The 13,651-nt window shown below is 60.1% G+C and overlaps 1 protein-coding gene across 1 annotated transcript in view; it reads right to left on the reverse strand.

Moving 5' to 3' along the window:
• Positions 1-1,215: 1,215 nt before the first annotated feature.
• FADS2 (fatty acid desaturase 2) overlaps positions 1,216-13,651 on the reverse strand; it is a 34,703-nt gene continuing 22,267 nt past the window's right edge. The window contains exons 6-12 of the mRNA XM_062196033.1: positions 8,207-8,267; positions 7,812-7,888; positions 4,563-4,660; positions 4,275-4,371; positions 3,879-3,958; positions 3,106-3,231; positions 1,216-2,799 (exon numbers count right to left, since the gene is read on the reverse strand). Of these exons, the coding sequence (XP_062052017.1) occupies positions 2,748-2,799; positions 3,106-3,231; positions 3,879-3,958; positions 4,275-4,371; positions 4,563-4,660; positions 7,812-7,888; positions 8,207-8,267 (591 nt within the window). The 3' untranslated portion in view covers positions 1,216-2,747. The remainder of the gene's footprint in view (positions 2,800-3,105; positions 3,232-3,878; positions 3,959-4,274; positions 4,372-4,562; positions 4,661-7,811; positions 7,889-8,206; positions 8,268-13,651) is intronic.

Raw genomic sequence — 13,651 nt, forward strand, 5'->3', positions numbered from 1 at the left:
GCCACATGTTCTCTTGAGTGGGGCTGGTCTGGTGTGTGGGACCTGGAGCAGTTGTTTCAGCCGGTGGCCTCCCAGCCCTACTGGGACCGAGTGTGCCACTTCCATCTCAGGAGCCCGGCTGTCCAGAGGGGGCACCACCCCCAGGGAGAGTGCAGTGGGGCCAGAGTCTGGATGGGCCCAAGGCCTCCTCTCTCTCCCCCACTGGCCAGAGGGCTTCTGAGTGTCCAGCTGGATGCCAGAGGAACTTGCCAGGCCACCGACTTCCTGCCTCTGGTGCTTGGCCCTGCACAGCCTCTTCTGGGCCTGGTGCCCACGCCACCCACAAAGATGACCCTTTTATGTCGGGAGCCACCCCATCAGCCCTCCACTGCCTCCCCCACCTCTGGCCAGCTGTGGGGCTGGCCTGGGGCCATCTGACCTTTGACACAGTGGGGGGCAGCCCTTTCTGCATGGGAAGTCCAGGGCAGATGCACCAAGACTACAGAGCTGTGTGCCCTTGGGCCCGCCCCTTCTCTGTGGTTTTGGCCTCCTTGCCTCTAAAAGGATCTGAGCCTCAGCGCCTAGCACAGCCGGGGTCACGACTCTAGCAGGGGGCAGAAACCCATGATTCTGGGTAGGGGGCAACAGCCCCAGCCTCCCAGCCCAGTGCCGGGACAGGACAGGCAGCTCGGAGCGAGCAGGCGTGGGTGTCCCCAGCTTCGTTACCCCAGGGCAAGGCAGCCGCTGGGGGAAGAAGTCACAGGATCCAGGGCTGGGGGCTCTGGGTCGCGGTTTACCTGGTGCCCTCAGAGATGCAGCGGCCTCCTGGCCTTCAGACCCTGTCCCCACCACTCCTCCACACTCCCCTTCCCTGTCCCCCAGCTGTCAGAGGTGATGGGCCCTGGACTTCCGGTCAGTGAGGCCCAGGTCACCACCGCTGGCCTGCACCATCCTGGGAGACAGGGCTGCAGGTGCAGGCTCAGGTGGGAAGTGAGGAAGGCAAGTTCTCCACGGTCTTCCAGCCTTATAGGGTCTAACTGGGAGGGCCAGAACTGGGCTGCAGTCAGCAGCCAAGAGGGGCACCAGGAGGGGGGAGGCAGGCCCGTGCTTTGGGGGCGTCTGCCCATGGGCCACAGGGAGACCAGGCTTCCCTCCTGGTGCCCAGGGGCCCCCGCCGCAGTACCATGCCACCAGCTTGCAGAAAGCCATCTGCCGATCTCACTGAGCTACCAGAAAGAAGAAAATTGCTTCTTTTATTTCCAAAAAACCATAGGGGTGGGGAAGCAACATGGTAGAAATTAAGAGCAGTTTCCAGGGGAGTTGTTCTGCCCCTGGGGGAGCAGGCAGGCCCTGGCTGGGCCTGGCTGGGGCCGCTGTTGTCATGACAACCTGGAGACAGACACTCACTGGTCCCTCCCGGCTGGCTGGGGGACTAGAAGTCCTGCCCCAGGTGCCCCCATGCTCCGGTGTTCTCGCCCCGCCCCTCCCCTGAATCTAAGGGTCATGGGTTAGTGGGTTAGATCATGGAAAGCAGCAGCTCGGACCCCTCCCTCCCTCTCTCTCGTCCCCCTCCCCTCAGCTGCCCCGGCCTCCAGCCCCCACCTCCTCTTCCTCTTCTCAGCTCCGCATGGCCCTCATTGGGCCCCCATTTCCCTGGCACCCCAGGGTCACCTCCTCCTCAGACTCCCTCCCTCTCCGCTTGCCCAGTCCTCCTAACAGCAGCAGCCCCCAGTCCCCATGGCCCGGTGTGTGTCCCCACCTCCGCCCACAGGGGCGCCTGGGGAAAAGCCCACGTCCCACCCTCCTCTCCGAGTGCAGCCTGCAGCAAAAGGTTAAAACACAGTCACAGTAAGGACAGCAAAGACACAGAGACAGCGCGGACAGCCCCACGCTGTGCCGAGACCTTGTGGTGCTGGTGGCCTCTGGGGAGTGGCTGGCACTGCCCAGCGGGCAATGGAACATTTTGGAGAAGGTCTGGTTGCTCGAGAATCTCAGGACAAAGATCCTCGCCGGGTGGGAGAGGCCTCTGCTGTGCCCACGGGGGCGGGGCTGGGGGTAGTAAGCCCCTCTGGTCCTGAGGTCCAGTGCCCTGGAGTGGGGGCGGTGGTGGGCCGGCACCTGCACAAGCCCCAGGCAGGGAGCTCCAGTGGGCGCTGTCGAGCACACTGCCCTGGACCTCGAGGTCTAAGCCGGCTGCGCTGCAGAACCCAGGGCCCTGGGCAGCAGGCAGAAGGGCCCAGGTGCCCATCCCAGCCTTGGGAGGGAGACCCGGAGCACAAGGCACAGCTTCCTACAACAGGCACGTCACCAGCGGCCGTCAGGGAGAGCAGCGCCAGGCCCAGGGGGCCAGGGAGCTTTACCCGGCTAGCACCCTGCCCCACGGACCCAGGAGTCGCGGGACAACAGCGGGGAGTGTGACCCTGGTGGCTGGGTCAAGAGGGGAGTCCGGGCCCGACCCCTGGGTCTCTGGTATCCTCAGATCTCCAGAGGCAGAGGCTGCAGCGAGGGATGGAGACACCTCCTGGGGCCACCTCTCTGCTCTGTGGGAGAAGGGGCTGGGAGGCAGCAGGGGGAGGGCTGGGGCCCACCGAGGGCAGGGGTGGTGGCAGCAGGGGAGGGAAAGAAGAGAAAGGAAGAAAGACCAAGCATGGGGTGCATGGGCCGGCGTGTACCCCAGCCTCACGGACACCCCTCGGAACAGAAGCCCACCCCTCCCTGTGGCCGTCACCCAGGCGCCTCTTCCTGGTGGATGCCCAAGGGCTACGGCCTCATTTGTGGAGGTAGGCATCCAGCCACAGCTCCCCAGACTTCTTCAGGGACCTGCAAAGAGAGAGGGGTGGGGACAAGGCTCAGGGACCAGGAAGCTCTGGGGAGGGGCAGAGTGGGGAGGCCACCAGGAGGTGGTCTCAGCTCTCAATCAGGGTTTGCCACTGGCACAGGCGGCAGCTACTAGAGGGGGCTCCACAGGGGGCTCTGGAGGAGAGGAGAGAGGGGGGTTCCTCCACCATCCAGAGAAGCCACGTGATGCCCAGCCACGCACAGGCCAGGGAGCACCTGCCAGGCACTGCTGCCAGCATGCGTGACCTCAGCCCCTCCCTGCACCCACCTGCCGACTCCCCGCCTAACCTGATGATGTCCAGTAGCGCCTTCAGCAGCGGCTTCTCCTGGTACTCAATGCCATGCTTGGCACACAGGGACTTCACCAGCGGGGCGATCTTGTGCAAGTTGTGCCGGGGCATGGTAGGAAAGAGGCTGGGGGGAGGGGCAGGTGGAGTGTGAGGATGCCGGGGCCATGCTGCTCCCCACCACCCTCTACAGCCCTGGAGAGGCCCAGGCCACAGCCAGGACGGGACTCTGGGTGCACAGCTCCTCCTCCTGCAGGCCTGTGGGGCTCCCCGGCTGGCAGGGGAGGGGGGGGAGCTGGGGCCATTTGTAAGCTGGGTGGGCTTGTGCTCTTGGGAGCTGCAAGGACATTGGGCGGCCAGAGACAACAATGTGGTGCTTTTCACAGAAGGAAGTAGAATATAAGGAAGAAGAGGGAGAGGAAGAGCGGCCAAGGACAAAGCCGGGCAGGGGGAGTCCCTTGGCTCCCACACTGCAGGCGAGCTGTCAAGCCTGCCTCAGCTTCCCCGTCCATCAAGTGGGCTTGAGGACCCCTGCCCTGCAAGCTCTCTGCAACTGAAGCTCCGGCCACCTCTGAGGGAGGGTGGCTGTCACCGAGACCATGTGACACAGGGTCCAGCAGCACCACACCTGACCGCAGGGAGCCCCTCTCCTGACCGCAGTGGGCTGGCTGCAGAGCCATGACAATCAGACAGGGACCTTGGCAGGGGGACACAGGCCCAATCCTCCCTCCCACTGTCTCCCTGCCTCGCCCAAGCCCCCGGGGCCACACTCACTGGTGCTCGATCTGGAAGTTGAGGTGCCCGCTGAACCAGTCGTTGAAGAAGGACTGCTCCACGTTGCAGGTGGCAGCCAGCTGTGGAGGAGATAGGAGGAGTGGCCGGGGTAGATCAAAGGCCTGGCTTCATCCCCGCAAGGCCCGGCCTTGCCTGGGGCCTCAGGACCACTGCTCTGTGTCACAGGGTCCCGCCTGCAGGCCTGGGTCTGTCCAGATCACCCCCTCCCCCTCCCCCACCACCCGTTCCTGCAGGGGACTCCTGTCACTTTCTCCTTAGCCCCGAGGCCACCAGCAGGGCATGGGAAGCTCAGCACAGCCCTGTCCACTGGTCAGCCACGTCTGGGGCAGGGCCGTGGACACTGGTCCTGGCTCTGCAGGGCCTGCGTCCCCTCACCTGGCTGCTGAACCAGTCTCGGTAGGATTCAAGGTCAATCTCCATGACGATGTGATTCATCTGTGTGACCCACACAAACCAGTGGCTCTCCAGAAACCTGAAAGACAGCACAGCTCAGCTCAAGGACCCCTGGGAGGTCTCCTTGGGGCTGGCCACATGGTGACAGATCAACTCTCCCACCCAGCCCAGAACAGGTGCAGGAATGGGGACATCCGGGGCTTTCCTCCCCTAGACGATGCCAGTGCTTGGGGTCGGGGGCCCAGCGATCAACCGGCAAAGCTCAGGCACCTGATGAAGTTGAGGAAAAGGAGGGCTCCCAGGATTCCGTAGAAAGGGATGTAGGTGAAGAAGAAACGGGCGTAGTAGCTGATGGCCCAGGCCAGGTCCTGCGGGGAGGAAGAGGATGAGGTGCGGCTCCGCTCCACCCGCCCTGGCGCAGCACACTGCCCTCGGCCGAATGCACACCGCAGGCCATGCAGCAAAGGTGCCGAGAGAAGCTCCCAGAGGCACAGAGCCACAGAGAGGCAGCACCTCCCCAACTCCGTCGTCTGCAAGCAAGGGCTTTACCCGACGGCCTCGGTTTCCAGGGCGATGCCGAGTATCTCTGTAGCAGCAAGGGGACTGTGTGCTCTGCTCTTTGGCACACAGGCAGGGGTGGGCCGCGGGTCACCGGCCCAGGGGCAGCCGCAGGGAGGGACAGAGGGCAGCAGCCCCTGCCAGGGCCCAGGGGACTCTGAACACAGCCCTCGACTCGTGCCCAGGCCACCGACTGCCCTCAGTCCCCTCCCTGCTCAGCAGCACCTGGCATCTCCTTCCCTGCCTGTGAGGGACCTTGCCCGCCCCTGTCCTCACGGGGGCAGTAACAGGGTCGCCTCCTGGGCCAGCGCCTCTGCTGCAGCTCTGCCTCCACCGCAGGTGTTTTGCAGGTATCACGCACCCAGGCCCATGTGTCTCCCTGGACCACAGCAGGGGCCTCCCATTGGTCTCCTGCTGGCCCTTGGGCAGCCATGGCAACCGGAGTGACCTTTGTTCCAAGCAGATCCCATCTGTCCCCCGCTAATGCCTCTCAGAGCTCTGCGGGAGCCACTCTCTCCTCAGTCACCCTGACCCAGCTCATCCACACCGCAGGGCCTTTGCACAGACTGCTCCACCAAGGACGCTTAGACGATATCATTACAGGCTCCTGCACAGTGATCCAGGTTGGGGTGAGATGAGGCTAAGGAGGCGGGCCACAGCCAGGTCACCCCCATCTCTCGGGGACAACCATGGGAGGACATCATCACCTGGTATCTTTTTTTTTTTTTAAGGGAACAGATTTCATGTATTTCATAGATACATTTCTTTTTTTTATTAAGATTTATTTTTATTTGTTTGAAAGAGTTACAGAGAGAGGTAGAACCAGAGAGAGAGAGGTCTTCCATTCTGCTGGTTCACTCCCCCAAATGACCGCAACAGCCAGAGCTGAGCCAATCCGAAGCCAGGAGCCAGGAGCTTCTCCCAGGCTTCCCATGTAGGTGCACGGGCCCAAACACTTGGGCCACCTTCCACCACTTTCCCAGGCCATAGCAGAGAGCTATATCAGAAGAGGAGCAGCAAGGACTCGAACCGGTACCTATATGGGATGCTGGCACTGCAGGCTGGGGCTTTAACTCACTGCGCCACTGCACCGGCCCCTACATTGGTGTCTTAAAGTAGATCTTGGGGCCTGCGCTGTGGTGGAGTGGGCTAAGCCTCCGCCTGCAGCGCCGGCATCCCATGTGGGTGCCTATTCATGTCCCAGCTGCTTCTCTTCCATACCTGGGAAAGCAGTGGAAGATGACCCAAGTGCATGGGCCCCTGCACTCGCGTGGGAGACCCAGAAGAAGCTCCTGGCATCAGATTGGCCCAGCTCCAGCTGTTGTGGCCATTTGGGGAGTGAACCAGCCGATGGAAGATCTCTCTGTCTACTGTAACCCTGCCTCTCAAATAAATAAATAAACCTTTTTTAAAAAAATAAAGTAGGTCCCACCAACTGGAGGCAGGGTGATGAGGCAGTGACGTCAGCCCAGACCCGGGCCCACGGCACAGATGAAGAGGTGACAGCTCCCTTAGGAGCCACAGGGGCTGCGTTTGGTGATGGCTTGGTTGTGAGGCATGGCAAGGAGGGGCTGGAGAAGGGGTCAGCAGAAGCAGCAGAGGCCGGCGGCAGCCTCTTCCCAAAGAGGAACTCCCAGAGGCTACGGCTGGATGCGAGCCCTGGCCAAACCCTGGGAAGGCGGGGCTGGGAGAGCTTCCCCAGGATGAGGCTGCCGGTGCCTTTGCCGGGCAGTGAAAACCTCCCCTGGCGAGCCTTCCTTGAGGCCTCTGCACCCCACTGGTTCGGGGAGCCCCAGCCTGGTGTTTAGTGGACTCGCCAGACACGGCCAAGGCCCAGACTTCAGGAGACAAAGCACTGTGAAGCGCTGGGTTGCTCTGAAGATGAGAGGTGTTCTCTGAAAAACCACGAAAGGCATCCTGGGGTACAGGAGCAGAGCAGGGGCAGGGTGTGGGTCAGGAGGCCACCCCTCAGGGGTCACTCTGAGCAAATCTCACACATCAGATTCAGCCGCTCCCTGTCTGAAACCAGGCTGCACCAGCAAGGCCTGCTAAGTGGCTGTGTCCTCGTCGGCTGTGTCCCTTCTTAGGGCTGAGACTGTGTCCCTGCCGGCAAACCCTGCTCTGCCCACGGCGACTCCCCCATACAGGCTGCTCCACCATGGGCACAAAATGACACATGCACATCTATGCACATCTGGGGGCCTCCTCGGCCCCCTCTCCAGGACCCCCCCCACACACACACACTTTGGAAGCAAAATTGGGCAAGTCTTCCACGGCTGTTGTTTTGGGTTGACTGTGTCCCTCTTCCAGATACCTGTGCTGACGTCTGGCCCCCCGCCCCATCCGAAGGTGAATGTCTGGAAATAAGGTCACTGCTGATGGAACCAGCTAAGATGAGCTCATCAGGGTGCAAGAACGGGGACATCTGGAGGCAGCCACAATTGCAGGTGGGAGACAGAGGCAGGGAGAAGACAGCCAGCACCAGCCACGGAGATTGGCCTGGGACACAGCCCCGTCCCTGGCTGAGGCCTTGCAGCCCCCAGGCTGAGACCAGGGCCTCGCTCTGCAGGTGCAGCCAGAGCAACCACACCTGGAGTCCCAGACATCACTCAGCTGCTCCCCATGCCCCAACCAGCGTGGAGGTGACATGGCATTTGGGACTTCAGGGGCCCCACAGGGGTGCAGGGGGGACAGTGGCTGAGTTGCATTTTCCTCCTATCATGTTACCTTCAGGAACTCTCTGGGGGGAGGGGTCTGCCCAGGCAGTCACTGCCCCAGCAGACGGCCCTGTGGGTGTGTTTGGGGAGACCTTAGCGGGGGCCTCCCTGGCTCCTGGTGGCCTCCCAGAGTCCCTTCCAGAGAGCGACAAGGCACCAAGAGGGCAGTGCAGGCCCCCAGGGGCCCCTCACCCAGCACCCTGCCTCCCCACTCCCCACAGAGCCCGTACAGTCCCCGACTCACCACCCAGTCTTTGCGGACGATCATGGTCATGATGATTTGATACTGGAAGTACATGGGGATGAGCAGTGGGGGCCCAACTGTGCAGAGAACAGAGGTTGGCCGGCTGCTTCCTGCCCTGCCCTGCCCCAGCCCCACCCCGCGCTGCCTGGGAGATCAGGAGGGGCGGAGACACTGAGCTTAGAGACAGGATCTACAGCACAGGGGGAAGGCGGCCCATGGCCCTGGTGCCCAAGGAGCTGCCCGTGGAGCCAGCGCTCCAGACAGCCAGGAGCTGTTGAGTGCGTGGCCCTGGATGATGCTGTGCCCCCCCGCTTGTCTTCTGATGGGTTTGGGGTCTGCAAAGGGTACAGATGGGAGGAGGGCAGTGGCCTCCTGGGCGGGGCGTCCACACTCACTCAGGAAGAAGTACTCGTGCTGGTGGTTGTAGGGCAGGTACTTCAGCTTCTTCTTGCCGTACTGAGGAGAGAGGGCAGATCCTGAGTTCTCGGCACCCCCCACCTGCCCTCCGTGCCTCCCCAGCTGGGGACAGGCCTCCGGCCCATCTGTGCTGGGCTTCTGAAGCTCAGGCTCAGCGGCAAAGTCACCTCCCAGGCAACACACGAAGGGGGCCCTGGGACCCAGCACTGTGGCGTAGAGGATTAAGCCAGTCTGCAGCACTGGCATCCCATATGGGTGCCAGTTCGAGTCCCAACTGCTCCTCTTCCAATCTGGCTCTCCGCTAATGGCCTGGGAAAGCAGCAATGGAAGATGGCTCAAGTCCTTGGACCTCTGCACCCACGTGGGAGACCTGGAAGAAGCTCCTGGCTTCTGATCGGCTCAGCTCCAGCCGTTGCAGCCCTTTGGGGAGTGAACCAGTGAGACTCCTCTCTGTAACTCTGCCTCTCAAATAAATAAATAAATATTTTTTAAAAAATAGAACAAGTGGGCCCTGCTGGGAGCTGAAAAACATACCCCAAGGCAGGGCACCCACAGGAAGGACTGGGAGAAGCCGGGGAGGGCCCAGCAGTCATCGGGCTGCACCTCTCCCCTTCGCGTGCCTCCTTGTAATTTTCAATCGCTCCCCTCAAGGTGGGCCCTGACAGATGCAGGCCTCACCTGGTTACCTGAAGCCCTGAAATACCTGGGCCCAGCCCACCCTGCCCCCTGGGGACTGGGAGTGACTGATGCTGTAGGCCAAGCCCAGCGGCATCTCCTCTCATCACAGAAAGGAGGCTGTGGCTGGGACAACATCCCGCCTGTCCCCAGGACCTTTGTCCCGGCGCCAGCAGCCACGGTCATGAAGCGTCCGGCTGAAGCATCACCAGAAAGGGTCCCTTTGTCTCCCACACCCTAGCAAGGATCTACTCGTTCCCAGAAAGTATGGCCCTCTGCTCAAAGACTATCATTAAAGTCAGGGCTGAGGCTGGCCTGGTGAGGTCTGAGCCAGGGTCCTGCGCCTCTGCCGGAGCAGTTCCCAGTGCAGGGAGGGGCAGGAGGGGTGGGTTCAGGGGAGGATGCGCCACGGTGGCCAGCCTGGGAGAGGCACAGTGGCTGAGGGGAGCAGGGCTCCAGGCTGCCCTGGGTCCTGTTTTAATCTCCTACCAGGAGCAGGGAACAGGGCTCCAAGCCCAGCCTCTGCTGTGGCTTCCTAGCCCTGGCCACTGGCCTCCCCACCACATCTTAGCCCACAGTTCACCCCATCCCTCTCAGGCCCTGAGCCCAGGGGTGGCCTGGGCAGGTCAGCAGAGGCAGTTAGTGCTGGCCAGGTAGCAGGGTGGCAGGGAGAATGGGGGGTTGTGGGGAGAGCACCCAGCTGTGTTGGCATAGCAAGCATACTGCTTTATCCATATATTTTTAATGCATTTACTTTAATTTATTTGAAAGGCAGAGAGAGACCTTCCATCCTTTGGTTCACTCCCCTTGGCTGGGCCACGCACAAGTCAGAGGCCCAGAACATAACCCGAACCTCCCATGTGGGTGACAGGGACCCAAGACCTTGAGCCATCATCTGCTGTGTGTCAGAAGCAGAGCCAGGCACTCCCGCGTGGGATGTGGGCATCGTGCTGTGTCTTAGCCACTGTGCCCAATGCTTGCCTAAGTCTACTGTTTTCTTGGCTTCTGCTGCTTTTGGGGAGGTGACAGAGATTAGAGGGCCACAGCTGTCCCCAGGATGACCCACAGGAGCCAAGGGGACACTGGCTCTGGGGACAGGGACTGGGGATCTGCACGGAGTTCTCTCTGAGCTGTGGCACCCAGCAGGCCCTGGGTTCTTGTCGCACAGTGGAGGTGAGCCGCATACTTCACAGGGTTGTCGAGGGACCAGCGGACAAAGTGGCTACGAAAGCCCCAGGGGATCGTGGACGAGGTGCTGGACACAGTCCCATGCAGCTGCACATCTGTTTCCGTCTCAGGAGCCTCTCCCAGGGTCTGGCTGGCCCATAGCCCTCTCCTCTAAAGGCTGGGAAGACCCCCAGGTCTGGTTGGCTGCTGTCGCTGGGCTAGGCAGGGACTGTGCAACGTTGCCCATGCACCGTGCCCAGGTGCCCAGGGCTTAGGGCCCTGCTTAGCCACCATTAGCTTTGCTTTCGGCCGGAGGGCCCATGCACCTGCTGTCCCCCGGGGGAGTCCCTGTCACACACAGCAGGGGAGCAGAATCCTCACAGGAGAAGGCAGGCAGGCCCTCTGGACTGCAGGCCAGGGCGTGGGTGGCTCATTGTGGCCAGACCCAAGAAGGAGATGGTGGCACTCACAGGGCCGGCCTTGAGCAGGGACAGTGTGTTCCCAGGCTGAGGTTGATGGCTGGGGACACAGGCCAGGGGCAGGGGTGGGAGGCCGCCAGCCCTGGGACCGCCCTCTTGTTCCCAGCCTCTCCAAGGACCACAAGGCCAGGCTTGGGTGAGGGCCAGAGAGGGTGCCAGGGGCATGTGTGGGGTGCGTTTCAGCTTTGGAACAGAATGTCTGAGGAGTGACAAGGGCCTTCCTTGTGCAGGCACGCCTTGGGGAGGGCAACTGTTGCCGAGCCAGGCCGCCGCCTCTGGGAAGCTGCGAACTCACACACAGGGAGCCGTGAGTGGCAGAGCCACAGCGGGTCCCTGTCCCGGGTCCCTGACAGGGGTCCATGACTGTGCTGTGGCCAGCAGGGAGGGCAATGACCCACTTGCGCCCCTTCCTGGTCTGCGGGGAGCATGGAGGGTGAGCAGTGGACAGGCAGAGGGGCAGGGGTGCAGCCTGGCTGGAGGGAGGGAAGGGTGCTCTGTGGGGAGGCAGAACCCCAGTTTCTGAGTGTCCATTTGCAGCACGGCACGAACACCAGCCTGGCAGCTCCCCTCAACCACGTGCAAGAAACAAATGTCTGATGAACAAGATGGCCACGGGGCTCGCCACCGTTTAAGGCTGCTCTGAAAAGTGCACCTCAGTGCAATCAAACCCCAAGCAGAAATAAGAGTGGGGGTCAGTGGTGGGGCGCCACCTCTTGCGGAACCAGCATTCCATATCGGAGCACTGGTCCAGTCCCTGCTGCTCCGCTTCCGATCCAGCTCCCTGCTAATGCACCTGGGAAAGCAGTGGAAGACGGCTCGAGTGCTTGAGCTCCTGCCACTGATGCGGGAGACCCAGATAGAGTTCCTGGCTCCTGGCTTCAGCTTGGCCTAGACCTGGCTTTTGCAGTTACTTGCGGAGTGAACTAGGAGGTAGAAAATCTATTCTCTCTGCCTTTCAAATTGATAAAATAAATATTTTTTAAAAAAAGAATGGAGTGGAGGAGAGCATTTGGCCTAGTAGTTAAGACACCGCTTGGGACACCCATCCCACAGGAGTACCCAGGTTCAAGTCCCGGCTCCAACCTCCTGCGCATGCTCACCCTGGCAAGCAGAAAGTGACAGACAGCTTGAGTACTTGGGTGCCTGCCACCCACTTGGGAAACCAAAATCGAGTTCCTGGTTTCTGGCTTCAGCCTGGCCCAGCCCTGCCTATTGTAGGCATTTGGGGAGTGAACCAGTGGATGGAACATCTCTCTTTTTGTCTTTCCTTTTCAAATAAAACAACTAAATGAAACTTTAAAAAAAAAAGAAGGGAGCTGTAGAAAGAAAGAGATTAATTTTTCATTGTTTCCAAAGATGTGGTCGTTCTACCCAGGAAACTCAACAGAATCCACTGAAAAGTGACCTAGGTTCAGGCAGAATCCAGTACACACGAGCCAGACATAAGAGCACTAAGTAAAATCAACCACTTTCCCAAACACGAGAGAAGCCCCAGTTGTGAGAACAAAAATATAAAGCCCCTAAGGATTAATTAAAAAAAAAAAAAACACTCATAAAACCATGTCCCAGGGTGGGACCCTCACATCTCATATCTGAGTGCCTGGGTTTGAGTCCTGGCTCTGCTACCGATCCAGCTTCCTGCTAATGTGCCTGGGAGGCAGCAGGTGACGGCTCAAGTACCAGGGCCCCTGCCACCCAGCTGAGTTCCAGGCTCTTGGTTTCAGCCTGGTCCAGCCCCAGCTTTTGTGGGCAGTTAAGGAGTGAACCTGCAGATGGAGGATCTCTGGCTGGCTGGCTGGTGGGCTTTCAAATAAATAATTTTTTTTAAAATTTTATTTATGTATTTGAGAGGTAGAGTTACAGATAGAGAGAGAGAGACAGTGAGAAAGGTCTTCCATCTGTTGATTCACTCCCCAAATGGCCGTGATGGCCAGAGCTGGGCAGATCTGGAGCCAGGAGCTTTTTCCGGGTCTCCCACATGGGTGCAGAGGCCCAAGGACTCGGGCCATCTTCTGCTGCTTTCCCAGGTGCATTAGCAGGGAGTTGGATCAGAAGTGGAGTAGCTGGGACTGGAACTGGTGCTCATATGGGATGCCAGTGCTGCAAGCAGAGGTTTAGCCTACTACAACAGAACACGGGCCCCTCAAATAAATAAACTTAAAATACGTAAATAAATAACGCCATGTCCAAGGAGATAAAGGATAGGAAAAGCAATGGAGTGAGGGGCATTCAGAAGGGGGAAGCTGCCCCACTATACCCTCACAGTGAGTTAAGTGCCAGGTACAGCTGAATGCTGTGCCCAGGGCACCCAGACACTGGGGTGCAGGAGAGCCCCCACCATCACACAGGAGGGGCGTGGGAGCCCACAGGTGCCAGGGAGACTGGCTGGCTCAGCAGGCCAGTGGAGGTGGGTGAACACACATCCCCTGTGGCCAGCGTCAGACGCTGGGACAACAAACTGAAAATACTCCCTACAAAGAGCTTCCTTAGCATAACAGCAAGGAAAGGAATCTCAAAAAGAATCTCAGGGAGAGTATTTTGCTACATAAAACAAACAAAAACATCCTCCCGGAAACCATCAGTAAGCCCCAAAGGCTGAGCACTAACTGGCCAAGGCAGGGCAGCAGTGTCGACAGGGCTGCCTGCTGGGCAGACTGTGCGGCCAATGCTGGCGGCTTTGTTGATCTGTGCCTGGGAGAAAAGCCCTGGCCTACCCAGGGCCGGGAGGGGGACTCCACGGTGATGCATGGGACTACCGTGTGACAAAGGCCATCAGACCCACTGTCCAGGGCAGCACGGCAGGTACTCGGGCCCCTGCCGTCCACATGGGAGACACAGGTGGAGCTGCAGGCTCCTGCCTTCAGCCTGGCCACCCCTCTCCATTGCAGCCATCTGGGGGGTGAACCAGCAGGTGGAAGATTCCTCTCTCTCCTTCTCTCTCTTTCTCTGTAACTCTGCTCTCAAATAAAGGAAATAATTTTTTTTTAAATGTTGAGGGGCTGGCATTGGGACACAGTTGGTTAAGCCACTGTCTGTGACATTGGCATCTCTGTGAGCACTGGTTTGAGTCTTGGCTGCTCCATTTCTGATCCAGCTTCCTGC

The sequence above is a fragment of the Lepus europaeus genome, chromosome 7 (genome assembly GCF_033115175.1).
Source record: "Lepus europaeus isolate LE1 chromosome 7, mLepTim1.pri, whole genome shotgun sequence".
Classification (NCBI taxonomy): Eukaryota; Metazoa; Chordata; class Mammalia; order Lagomorpha; family Leporidae; genus Lepus; species Lepus europaeus.